The sequence below is a fragment of the Acanthaster planci genome, linkage group LG03 (genome assembly GCF_054643075.1).
Source record: "Acanthaster planci isolate LZ-2023a linkage group LG03, COTS_SCS, whole genome shotgun sequence".
NCBI lineage: Eukaryota > Metazoa > Echinodermata > Asteroidea > Valvatida > Acanthasteridae > Acanthaster > Acanthaster planci.
In genome coordinates this window covers 20,189,487-20,203,586 of record NC_141779.1, presented here as the reverse complement: position 1 = coordinate 20,203,586, position 14,100 = coordinate 20,189,487, and the positions used below count along the sequence as shown (strand labels likewise).

Sequence of the window (14,100 nt, the reverse complement as noted above, 5' to 3'; positions counted from 1 at the left end):
GTCACTTGGTATCGTGATGCACCACAGATCAGGGTTCATCAGGCTTTCACGTGTTAGTTTATGGTTGGGTTAGCTGTACTTGAAGGGAATTCCCTGATGCACTTTATCAGAGAATAAACTGCCCTTTCCGCAACCACGATCGACTTTTCTTGCGAAATTGTGAAAGTCCCGATTCTGCATGAAGCACAGAAAAGAAACACGACATCATGTACATTGACATTTCGGTAAAAATTGCGACATACACTCTGGGACTTACCCGAAATTAATGTGAACTAAATCGTCTTTCATGTCCTGACAAAAACGCTAGGTTTGTTCAAACGCCGACGAGACGTTACAAGGTCATTCTCCCACAGCCTCCGAATTTAAAACGTACTTACGTTTTCATGTTATTGCTGCTGTAAAGGAAAATAAAATAAATGGGTGTTATCATCGAGATTGTCTTAACTTAAATGCTCTTTTCAAAACCTGCTGAAGACAAATTTGTATCTTTAAATATGGGTATGAAGTTTGATTCCTTTGCCAGTCACGTTTCTTTTGTTATGCTTCAAGTGCTTTCATTGTCCCAACTCTGTCTAGTTCCTTCTTCGGCCGAGCAGGCCCAACTGTGTCTTCAAGGCCCTTTCAGCGTGAAATGTACACAATGAAAAGCAAATCTATCCAAATCTTAACTGTGGGGGCACTGCGTGTATAGAGATGAATTTATGCAGTCATCTTTAAACTTGTAATTCCGTTTATTAAGGCTCTTTCAGACGTATCTTTGGGTCAAATCAGGAGAGGCCATGGTATTTTTAAAATTTGGTTAGCTGTAATGGCAATGCATAATTAGTAAGTACAGATGGGGTCGAAAAGTCCCTGGCACATTCTCTCAGCGTGTAGGCACATGCAAAATGTTCACACCATGACACATCAATCTAGCCTGGCCCAGTAAAAAACAACCCTTCTCTTTTATAGGGGCTGGACTATTGTATGAGCCGGTTGAACCAACAAAGACTAGGCATATTCTCGGGTCCCATTGTTATGGATCCGGCTAAACCATTCCCGTCTGGGAATACTATTCAAACTCACTGACCGTGTAGACGAGAGTTTGGGCATTCTTGTTAACCAGGCAAAGCATTGATAAACAGATGCATGCTAGTTTGAGCTGCTGCGCCCAAAACTGGTTGAAAGTTTTCGTGTCAAAGCAACACCCGATCTCATGTGACGCTCAGGAGAGACGTTTTGAAGAAGAGTTCGGGCGTGAAACATTCTGGGGCAAGCTAGCATCGAACTCCTTGGCAGAGACGCTGGGAAGTAAGCCCACGCATATCAGTTTTAGGAGTGAATCTTGGCCCTAGAGTAAAGACCTTTTTTCTGTTTTGTTAAAGTACATGTACATGTAACGAGCGGATGTCCGCCATTACAATGTCCGCTGAGGACTCATCGGAGGAGATGTTAATGATGTAAATTATTTGCGCCAGAAAAGAGATTCGATGAAAAGAGGCATCATCGCTTCAGTCATTTTAATGAAGATGAACCACTAGAGCTCTCGGCAAAAAAAATCATCTCAGATCCGACGGTAAGTTGAGCCACTCAGTTCCTTTAATAACGTCGGTAGCGGTAAGCAGTAATTTTGTAAACATGGAGGTATGTACATGAGCAGTTACATGTACGCGGTGTACATTTGTTTCCATATTCATCCATTTATCTCCAAAACACTATCGATTCGTAGAGCTGTATAAGCTGGTCTTGAAATGATTTTGGATTAAAGTAGAAACCACAGAAAGACACTGGCAAAAATCGGTACATATCCAGCCGCAATTCGGATTTCTGAATGTTTATGAAATAAAAGTATTTTAAGTCAGGCCATACGAAATCAGAGGTCCAAAATTCCTGGTCGTTGGAGGATCCTTGCTGTGACTAGCCCTAACTGTGGGTGTATGTGGTAAAACGTTGGCGCCAGGACACCGCAGATTTTCACAATACGTTTTGCCAAAGTTGCTGCCGCTGTGAAGTTTCACTGAAATCGTTTTGTCAAAGTCAATAATTTGTCACAGTGCACCCTGACCCAAAAGTGTGCAGCTCGCTCATTGCAAACATCTAGCGACTTAGATGTTTTTTGTTCGGGTAATAGCTTTTGTTCCCTACAGAAATAAATTTCAACCAACAGAAAAAGTGGTTTATCTCGTCTGGGCCAGGGTGGACTATTTCATATCTACATGTGTATGTCAAGTGGGACTATACCTCGTAGGTTTCCGTAGATCTATACAAGTCATATATTCCCGGGACACTAGTGGAAACTTACACCTTATACGAAACAGTTTTGGCAACTTGTATTATTCGAATCGAATAATCAGCATAAATGTGAGTCACATGCATGTAGATTAAGAGTTCCAACTTACTGCTAACAAGATGGAATAAAATGTTAGTATTAAAAAGCCTCAGTTACATATTCCAACAAGTCTTAGCCAAATTCCACATGCATTTTAAGTACATGAATATAATTATAACCGGTCATTACGTGTATGTAAACACCGCTGGGTCACATTCCCCATTATTTCGGATTACCTTTTGGGATAAACCTGGAAATGAATATGTACCCATTGTGTGTATACACTTTCATTTGATTTCCGGTTGAATTATGGCCACATACTCTTAGGAAAAATACGGATAAAATTTGTTTCTGCACAAAAATTAAGAAATTCTGTTGATCGTGTGGGAGGTGTCGAAATAAAAAAAATCTGTCCGATTTGGAAACTCCAAAAGTTCTTCCACCTTTTCTAATCTCTGTTGTGGACAACTTGTCTCAACATATGTATTTAATGCACTTTGCAAACAAGGGCTGACGTATGACTAAACTCTGCATCCATGACAACGTAACAGTTTCACTGTCACTCAGGCAGCTGTCAACATTTCATTCTCTCAGAGAGTCATAAAGGATTCAAGGCCAATATTTGGGATTATCAGACTGAGTGATGAAGTAAACATTTATGAAAATGAAAATGGTCATTCACGAAGTACAAGGACACATGCTTACATATCTCAGAAGAGAGATTCGGGTACATAGTTTATATTGTTAAATACATGTATATTTTCTCCTTGTCATCCCACTTTCTGCCGGGCTGAATGGCTAGTCTTTCCATTATTCTTTCCTTTAAACTGAAATCACATGGCTTTACACTTTGGAGAAAAATACCATGCAGAAAGCTGCTTCAGAATTGAAACCTAAACCTCAAGCTTGTCTTGCAAAAACTCAGAACTACACGATTTCTATAAAGAAAATACATGTACTAGAGAATAACGTATACAGAAGAATGAGTACCGGTAAATTTGGCAGGATTAGTTCCTTAATTTTTTCCGCACTCCTGATGTCAAAGACTTTTTTCTCGAAGAGCACACGATTTCATGTCTGCTGTTTATTGGAATACATATACAACATGTATAATTTTCTTGCACGGGTACATGTACTTAGACATTTAGTGCAGTTGACAAAGCTTTGGACTACTTTCTTCAGATGACCCAACATCCCCTTTTATAAGAAGGTTATTGCAATTGTACGGGTGTTTAACGAAAGGGGTCGCGAAGGCACAGTTGCAGCCAGCTTTGGAGTTAATCGCATTAAAGAAGATTAGAGTCTATGAGAAAGTTTGGATTAAATACTATCCAAGTAACATGTAAGGAAAGATAATTACATTTCGTTGATGGACACTACCTATAAGAAGAAAGTGGCTTTGATTCAATCCTTGTTTTAAATGATAAACTGCCTTCGAGGAAGAATGCGATAGTTCCTTTGTTAACTTTTTCAAATCTAATTTTATGAATTCATGGTCGAGTTTCAGACTCCCTGACCTTGTTTCATAAAGAAGTCTCCAGTTACTATCTAAATCTCCATATATTTTCAAAAATTAGTAAACGGTACAACTATTTAAAAAAAATTCTCGTTTCTTCGATCTTTATGAATTTGTTCAGTTCTAGGTTTCTAAAGTTTAAACATCGGAAAAGTATGTTTAAGCGACTGCAATGCTGCCACGTCTTTTCTTTCCCCGTTTATCAAATACAATATACACTATAATAAATGAAAAACAACAGGAAACAAGTGCAACATATCCAAACAATTTACAAATGATACAAAGCCCCTCTATAGTCGGGTGCTCAGTAAGTGCCAGCACGAACATGTAGGTAAACTGGCACGGGTATAATGTCAATGATTTCAACTTCTTACATCATTGTCGTTCACTAATTTTTAAAGATGTGTACGTCCTTGCTTTGAGCTCAACTTTTGTCACTGGTCAAAACGATTGATTTGGTGTAGGGGTGACTTTTTAATTGTTGAATGGACAAACTCCAAGTTGAAAGCTGATGTAAAGGGAAAATTAATGGTTTCTCCTTTTCAATTTCACAGATATTTTTGGCCATTTTAGCTTCTGCAACACGACGAAGAAGGCCACGACGCCTAGGACGCTATCTGCCAAGTTATTTATTTAACAATCTCGATGACGAGAAACAAAAGCAGTCCATCAGACAACAGCGTGATTCACTGGCAGACAACGGGTAGTCAAGGCCGGGGTCTCCTCGAAGTCTGTAGGTGTGAAGGTGTTTGCATGTTACGTCGATTGGTCAGCCCTGACATTGTTGCCATTGTGCGTCTATAACTACCGGAGTCACGACGCATTGCCATTTCTGGAGGCTTGCCATGATTCCAACATTTACATTTTTCATGTTTGACAAGAAAGCGGGTCTCTTGTTCCCGTACTGTGTTTTCGTTGGTGTTCTCTTGTTCTACAGTTATCATCCGGTAAATGGTGATGTCACGTTGGAAGCCAGCGCGTCGCAGAGTCACCCAATGGAGGGTCACTCCACATCGCTGATTTGCCGAGTCCGCAGCATGAATCAATCCCAAGTCATAATGTGGAGCAAAGACCAGCGGTCCATAACCTGGGGAGACACCATGGGCCAGATGATGTCTTCCCGGTTCGAGCTGGACATGACCAGTGTGAACATCACCGCGGGGATGTTGACCAGCTACACCCTGACCATCAGTGAAGTCACCAGAGACGACGACGGCCGCTACGAGTGCCAGGTTCTTCAAGAAAACGAGTACGGTTACTCGGCAATGGCGTCGGAGACTGTTGTCATATCGGTGCTATACTTCCCGTCAAGCAGCTATCCGTACTGCTCGCTGAACGGCAGCCAAACTCTTCTCACGGGGACAGAGTTGACGGTAACCTGCGTCTCTGAAATCGGTAACCCCCAAATCAGTGCCATGTGGGTGACGGAAGATGGCCCCTTTCCCAAGCCCGTGTACCACACGGTCGAATCTCCTAGTATGATGGTGTCTGAACTCCAGTTGGCAGTAGCGCATGATCTCCAGGGCGCCACGTACGTTTGCCGAGTGACCAGCCCGGCGTACCCAGAATCCGACCGAACCTGCTCTCTGGGACCGCTGCGGATCATGGACTGGCCAATTGTGAAGGTCGTGCGCAGTCTGGAGCGGGTGAACCTGGGAGACGACATTCACTTCCTGTGCAGCTCGGACCCAGCGGTGCCCACTTTGAGTTGGGAAACCATCCCAAAAATCGACCCGCACAGATTGGAGGAAATGGATGGCGGCGCGATCCTAACGATCCGTAATGTTCAACGGGGAGACAATATGACCAGCGTGGTCTGTCGAGTCCCTTACCGAGACACTTACGTGGAGTCGCGCAGTACCATTGTTCTGAACGAGTCACCACATGTTCTACCTACCCAATCATTTCATGCAACTTCACGAATCTGCGTTCCGTGGTTTGCGGCTTTCCTCTTCACAGTTGTTGTTAACTTTACCCTGTGCGCCTTCATTGTCCGGCTTCTCATGAGAGTCAATAGGCTGACCTCCCAACTTAACGCTTCCAGAAAAGGTGAGCCAGACCAGGAATCATTAAGGGACGTCGGCAGGGGGCCGACGCTGCGCTCCAAGAGAGAAAGCGTTCTGACTTGGCCTGCGTCACTTAACAGCAATTCTTCAAACTGGTCCATGAGGTCGGAGACACAACTGAGGGACCAAAGACGCCAGTCCTGGTTCTATCTTCCACCGCCTGGGGATGATTCTCTGGATACCGCCACAACGAGACCGCAGACTTATACCGAGCTGCTATCGGATACCCTGGGGAAAGTAAAATCTCAGAAGAAACCACGTAAGGCTGTCTCTCTCCAAAACATACATCTCACGGACAGCGACTCCTACGTGACACCGAATACCCGTTCCAAGCCAAGGGCAAAGTCTGCGTCTTCATCACAACCAAAGAGCAGCAGGCAAAATGGAAATTCCACGACTGGGCCAGCATCAAAATCGAGGAACAGTTCCAACGAGGGAAGCATCGGGACCATCGGTCATCTTCCCATGCAGCAACCCAGTGCAGTCGAGAGATCTTCGTATATGGACCTCAACGAGACAACCAAAGACTCTCCTCCGCCGAGACAAACGTATCAAGCCCTAAAGAAGACGCCCAATTCGTCCAGGTACGCTCCTAAGCTATTGAAATCCTCCATGAAGGCAAACTCAGAGAACCGCTCGACAAGGAAGAAATCTACCACCTTCGACATGGACGACATGATGGGCGACAGCGGCATATATGGAGAGGGAAGCATGCTTTCGACCGACCACGGCAAACCGGCTCAGCGACAGGATTCCTTGATAGGGGAGAGCGCGTCGTACATGCCTTTGGGTACCGTACCCAGCAGACATTCTGCGGCATCACTCAACCATCACCGATCGGGGACAATGAGCAGCGATAGCAGCACTGACGCACATTGCCCAAGCTATAGTGTGCCTCCTGCTGCTGGAACCTCGGATGACGGTATGGGAGATGCTATCTACAAAACGTCCCCAGACACCAAGGCCGGAGGAAAAGGTCCCACACGCCCTCAGTCCCGTGCTACCGTGTCTTCAAGAGCACCCATGCCTGCCCCAACTGCTTGTGATCCAGAAAGGGCGGATTTATCCTCAAATGAGGAGTCCTACAGGGAGCCTTATTCCGCCGCCAACGGCAAGAACCCTGTGTACCACACACTGGAACCGGACCAGGGTTCGTACAACTACGGTGCCGACATCAGCTCCGAGAATGAGTCCTATCAAGGGCCCGATCCCGACTGGCGACCTGCTGATAAAACTTCGAAAGCCGTACGGTCAGTTCGCATGTCTTCTTCCACCTCCGAGACCTCCTACCTAGAGCTCCCGGATGTCGATGGGGAGATCAAAGGTTACATAGACATGACTAAGGTGAAATCTGACCAACTCCAAGCGCCATCAAAAGTCACGAAGGCGCCGTCAAAGGTCACCAAGAAGATCGTCTGGTCAGATTCCGAGGGCTCGTTAAGTGAATACTACCAGCCGATGGACGGGGCTCTACAGAGCAGCGAGTACGCCGTACCTCCTTCCAACAAACCGAAGCAAGAAAAGGAACAGGATGACTCAAAGGAAGCTAACATCTCAGAATCTCGTTTGGAGAAAGAACAACTGCCCTCTGCGGTTGAACGCAAACCGAAGAGAAAGGCACGCTGGATGGGACTTTTTAAGAACTGATGGACTGAACAAACAACCAGTGAATGAACTGTGTACGAAGATCATTTGCATGACACACCATCGACGACAATTAGAGGTACATGCACCGTTTTCATCCCCAGGGGACAGAATGCCTATTGCGCTGATCTTTTATGCATTTATTTGTTACAGAAAAATTCCAAAATGATCGCTGGGTCTAAAGTTTTTTCGGTGCTCTCTAACTTTAATATTATGGTGGAGAAAAGGAAGTTGATAATCGATTTTTTTAAAACAATGTTTGACCATTTCCAATTCAGTAATTCGAATCTCCAAACAAAAATTAGTTTAAGAACAAGCTTTAATAAAAAAAAAATAAAAAAATTATCCTTGTGATTCAGTAATACACTCTACAGTTTTGCTTTAATCCACAACTTTTACATTTCGACTAGGCTGCTGAGCGAAGCAAAATTGCCTTGCTATGACCAAAGCCATATCAATAACCGTGCTTAAATACATCGAAATTTGATTGTATATAATTATACATGTACATACATTTTTACCACCATTAATCGGAAATCGTTAAGGCTGTATGTATTGCTAACGAATAATTCATGACTGATTTACGTGCAGACTTATTCTGATAACAATATTGCATACGTTCGTTTTACCATACACCATGAATATTATCAGTTGTCATAACAAATCCAGGCATGATCGATATGTAGGAGTACCACCCTCTTTTCAAAGGTATGTCAGTTGACGGTCAAGGTCAGTGTAAAGGGTTTCTGAGATACCGTGCTCACAGATGTATTTGTTCAAAATGCACTTGGCAACAGATTAGGCGATTTGATCCTGGAGAGGAAACACGTTCACATATTTTGTAAACTGATCCATAATCGCATGTACGTACCAGTTGTTTTTACAAGTGTTCGGTAATTCCGTTATATCCGCGAAAACACTCTGAAAGAGTCTATTTGAGTGGGTTACTTTCTACGAGTACTTTACTCGGGCGACAGTTCCATCAACGATAGCTTCACGAAGCACACGCGCAGGAGACTGTCCCGGGTTTATTGAAAGGGTTACATGTACAAATGTACGAATGCTCACTGGGGAATTTGCCATAACGTGCCAGCCGCTACTTTTGCTGTCTACCAGGCGCTGCAGGCGAGGATCCCCGCACAGTCAACTCTTTCCCAAGTGGAGTTCACATTCTTGATCTTTAATATGATCGAGGTTTGGATGCCTGGATAATTACAAATGTGTTCACTGAGAATGTTTCAAAAGTGTATATCTTACGGCCAAGAAGTGAGCCTATTTATTCTTCAGTTTAATAATTCTTTGCAGCTGATTGGTCCAAGAGTATGAAAGAAAAGCTTCCAATGTCCATGTTCGGAGAGAATTGATAATTAACTGTATATTTCATAAACAGAAATGCATCACTTTGTTTTCTTCACGAAAGAGTAAAGTGCTGCATTCGTATTTATTCATCTATCAATTAATGTTATTTATGGCTTAAGAAATTTCGTACTGCACATAAGCGTATGTGTATACCTACTAATTTTGTACACTGACCTGACAACTTTCCTTATTTTAATTTACCATCTCCTTTTTATTTGAACTTTAATTTCTTTAAAATTAAGTCCATCATATTTGTTAATCGATATACAAGTAGATGTATTTTGTTAGAATAGTCAGTGCAAGTCCTACCCCGAAAATCAGTTTGTAGAAAATATTACAAAATATTACATTGAGCTTTTGAATGTATTGTTTCTTGCTTCCTAACTGTACGTGTATACATCAGGCACTAATAGTGTATATGTATACTAATTGACCATTTTTCTTTTAACGCCAGGTTATTTTACTTGTGTACTAGTTTTTGTAAACGAAGCACGTTCAATAGTACCGTAGGATTTTTATCAATGTACAATGTATTTTGTTGGGACAATAAGTGCAAGTACGACCCTAAGGTTAACTTAAACAAAATTTCACAAAGACATGGAGCTTTTGAACGCCACAACACAGACATGAATAATCAGTTTAGAAAAGCAACTATCAAGGCCGTCAAATAGACATTAGTTTTCTGTAAGTTGGAGTAATAAGTTTAACTTGCGAAGATATAGAGGTATGTACATGTACACACAATCGGAACATAGGTTTATTTTTCGAATTGGTGAGTGAATTTATGCGTCTTGAGTTCTATGAATGTTTCCACTCAAATCTCTAAAGCGATTTTGCCTTCGTAGCCACATTGCCTTGTTGCGTCATACTCTTCATAAAAGCGCTGCGTAAAGTAAAACCAAGATGCCTGAAGGGGTTTGTTATTTCAGGAATACGGGTGTTTCAGAATAGTGCATCTCCAAGAGTTTGGCCAATCATAGAGCGCGAAATCTGTCGACCCTATCCAAAACGCGCGTTGGGTCGACAGATTTCGCGCACTGTGATTGGTCAACGAGTTGCAAACTCTTGGAGGCGCACTTTTGTGAAACACCCGACTGCTGATCACTTGGCTACGGCTGGAAATTACGCACGTGTCTATGGCAGTGGCTGCGGCCAGTTCCCATTAAGTCGTGTGTAACTTCCGGCTGTAAAGAAGTGATTCGGACACGGCCTAACTTTCTTTTTGTTACGGGCGTATATATGCTACATACAAGTGTACTCAGTCGCTGCTAACCGAATTGTCTTTAAGTTTAAAACTACAAATTTGCATAACATTACTGGCAACAGGGATGGAGCAATTGAGAACTTTTAGGCCTAGCTTACATGTTCCACGGGGGACCTCGATTTTCATTAAGCCAATATAATGAACGAAAGCGGGAACATGCATTGCTACTTTCAATTAAAAATTGAAAATCTTAGCTTCAGCTGCAGGAGGGTTGGTCTTCATCGGCTGAAAACTTCACTATCGTAATTTATTTGGGAAAAGTGACAGTTGAACAAATTTAAAGAACATTTTCACCTCAGCATTTTTGTATCAGCCTTCATTTCTGTGGATTTAATTTCAAAGGTTATCGGTTTAAGTATCAATTCCCAAATGCTTTCTATGTTGTTGGCTTAAAGTAATTTTCCATCAGCAGGGTCGCACCAATATTCGCAATAAAACGCAAAAATGAAGGTGGCAAATATATCTCGCTGATTTATGCCAGTTCAGACTCCGTATAGTAGAAGTCTGTCAATCAAGGCAAGTTAAAATCATCAGACGAACAAAGAGTTTGCATTGAAATAAAAAGGTAATGGCAGTGGTTCAATACATTCTTGCAAGTGACTGTCCTCCACGTTAAACGATGCATTTGAATAATTTAGAGAGTTCTGTTCCCCATTCCCTATTTGGCTGATGTGGGGGGCGTGTCCCACAGACAGATCGACCAATACACTGTACAATGTACAGTAGGCCTACATGTAAATATAAAGGATTAGATTCGTGAAGCTTTGCATCCGGCTCTGACTTCAACAAAGGTTTGAACATTTTGATTTACACGTACATAGTTGTTTGGCACCGTGACCTGGGCACACTAATGAAAAGAGTATTGAAGTTAAGCTTTTTATTGCCAAGGGTTTCTTTTATCACGGTACGAGAAGCATTACGTTTTTTTTCAAGATGTATTTTTGCGTTGGGGAGATGTTAATTATATATAACAGGTTTTGCCCTTATATACGTTGGGTAAGGGCAAAACCTGTTTTATATATAATTAAGCATTACTTTACCACATCCGTGGGAATGCTGAACTATTTACTGCGAATGCAGTTTACTTGCTGGCGTTCTTTCATATCAACGGCCTTCAACTATTTCACGTGGGAGTCAACATCGGGTTTCTGTTTGGCGTTCATTTTGTGTTGCTCCGCTTTGCGTGTGCGGGAAATGATTTCGGATTGAGCCCAATTGTGTGCTTGACCTCACTGTTTTCACATCAAAGCTAACAATCTGGAACAGCAATAAATGTGTTGAGCATGTTTTCGCTCATCCGACAATGCTATTTTTTTTACTCGAGATCATTTCCCTTCAAGATCAATCTCTTCTTCCTTTCTCCTTTGAGTTTCCACAACCTAGGTTTTTTTTTGACGATTGGCGTGTTGTAATCCACCGTTATGTTGCGTAACTATACACATTCAAAGTTACCCTTTAATCGTGAAATATAGAGCTATCTCTATTGGCAGGAGAAGAACCTCTACTTCGGATTAAATGTCGCCGTATCAAACCGTACAGGAGGGCGGGGTTGTCTCGGCTTTCGTCTCCCTTCCTTGATTTTTTAATCCCTTAATTTGAAGTTGACGGCTTCGTAATAACTTCCACGCGCATATTGCTACCGGAACATCCAACTATGTACATGCACATACATCAACCCAAAGATTGAACTATCATTCATTTAATTTGAACATTACAGCAGACAAGTGGTTTCGATGTCAAAGAAGAAGCCGGGTAGGCCTAAATGTACTGGACAAAAGCCTCAGCGTTTACCGGTTGATGGTCTGTCAATATACAGGGTGTCTTAAACAGCAGGAAACCGAGATGAATTTGTTCGCTTCTTTAATGTGACCGGTTATTTTGATAAATGGTTTTATTGTGATGTCCTCTTTCAAACGACAACAAGAAATTCAAAGTTCCGTCACAGGTTACTGAGCACGAACTGGTTTAATGGACCAAGTCAGAAATGGCTTTGCGGCAAATAGCTGTTTTGATGTTGAATTCGTATTGTCCAGAGATGGCTTTTTTTAATCAGAATTAAGTCATGTTCGCTAGAATCTCCAAAATGCATGTTAACCATTTTAAGGCGACGAGAACAAGGGCAGAAGTTTGCGTTGAAAAAAATGGGGGCATGCTGAAGGACAGGTTGGGATGTGGCAAGAAGAATATATGCCAGTCCGTTCGCTTTCAGTTGCCAGAGGAACCTGTCTCGTGTTAGAAAATATAGTACAAAAGAGGCATGTCATTATGCAGTCAGAAGTCACATTCTCTCAGACAAAGAATCATTTTCAAAGTGTTACTGGTTTTTTTTTCAAGTTCTTTCATGATCAAGTCCGCGGTTATTTTCACGATTGTTTACATGTTTATAATTCTCGAGACCCAACCTACGTTCTAGTAAAGATACATTACGCCTTTCAGTACCATTAAGTAAAACCAAGGCTGGTGATCGTTCCTTCAGTGTCGCAGCAGCCAATGAATAGAATAAACGCCCTCTTTATATCAGAACAATCTGTTAACCAATTTTCAAAGTTGGTAAAAACTTATATATTTGGATTTGTTAATAATCTTTCATACTTGTGTCCTCTTTCCTTTTCCTGTTATATTATTGTAAGCACTATGATATAATGTACTATGAATAGCGTATTAAATAATAATAATAAAAAACCCTTAACTGTGGTTGTCTTTGAATTAATGATTTTGGTAGAGTGCTTGATACTTCACGCTTTGCAAACCTGTGATGGATCTGGTGCAAAGCCATTTCAGACACGGTCGATCAAACCACTTTGTGCTCAGTCATGTGTGACAAAAATGGATTTCTTGGTGTCATGCGAAAGAAGACATCATACTGAAACATTAGATTTACCATTTACAAAAAATAATAACCAAGAAACAGATTAATTAATCTTGGTTTCCTTTATTAAGACTGTAAAGTGACGGGTCATTCCATTTTTGTGCAGATGCACAAACACGTGACGGTCTTCACTGGCGATTATATAACTGTTCCGGCTATTCTAGTTTTCTTTATTACTTTTTATGCATAGATATACTGCTTTGATTCCTGGTTTCGTTACTCGGAACACGAAAGGGTTGAAAACACCCGTACAGGTGAACTTTGGTCCTATTTGTGCTTCTTCGAGGACATCTGGGAGGCTTAAAATACTTAACAAGGGAACAAAGCTATCCCTTAGCTTTTAGCAAACCCTGACGCCCATGCGCAAAAAAAAAACATCAAAGACATTGCCAAGGCATTACCACGTTGTGGAGCAGATGACCAGAAAAAATGACGGTTATTACCCTCATCGAGTTCGAGGAGTAAACTGATCTGGGCCCCTGAAACATGGCTTATTTACTCACGCCAACCACTGTCATTTTTTTCCACAGGGCATGGACTAAACCCAAGTCAGATCCATAGAACTTGTGCTGGAGAGACACAACCTCGGATGTGGTTGACTGATTCACTGAAAATAACGACTTCTTGCGTAAATATTGGCCCATAGGCAAATGCTAATAAACGTCATACCGTATAGGAAACGACAGAAAGTGGAAAACAGCGCCCCTTAATTATTAAAAAGTATGCCAGCATTTGCAAAGGTTGAAAAAATGTTATTTTGTCATTAAAGTTTTGTTGGCGTTACATGTACTATGAAGCACATATTACGGCCATGAACAACGTATAATTTCACACACTCGCTCGAGTGAGTTCGGGCACTCAATGTGTTTTTAACCTTTTCACAAAGAACATGTTTCCGAGATTCGCAGAATGCTAAAAAAAATGACAAATCAGATGCTTTTCATTACCAGCATGCCGCATAACTTTGCAGGTGTATTGACGTCAATGACCACAAAAACTTCTTAAACAAACACAAATGTTTACCATCGGGGAAAAACATCATTCCTCTAACGACAGCAGGTCTAATGCCAAAAA

General features: G+C 41.8%; 1 protein-coding gene across 1 annotated transcript; it reads left to right on the top strand.

The window, feature by feature from the left end:
• Positions 1–1,098: 1,098 nt before the first annotated feature.
• LOC110991148 (uncharacterized) lies at positions 1,099–10,742 on the top strand. Its single transcript, XM_022256359.2, has 2 exons — positions 1,099–1,555; positions 4,379–10,742. Exon 2 carries the CDS (start codon positions 4,670–4,672, stop codon positions 7,535–7,537), a length of 2,868 nt encoding a protein of 955 aa, XP_022112051.2. The 5' UTR covers positions 1,099–1,555; positions 4,379–4,669; the 3' UTR covers positions 7,538–10,742.
• Positions 10,743–14,100: the final 3,358 nt, after the last annotated feature.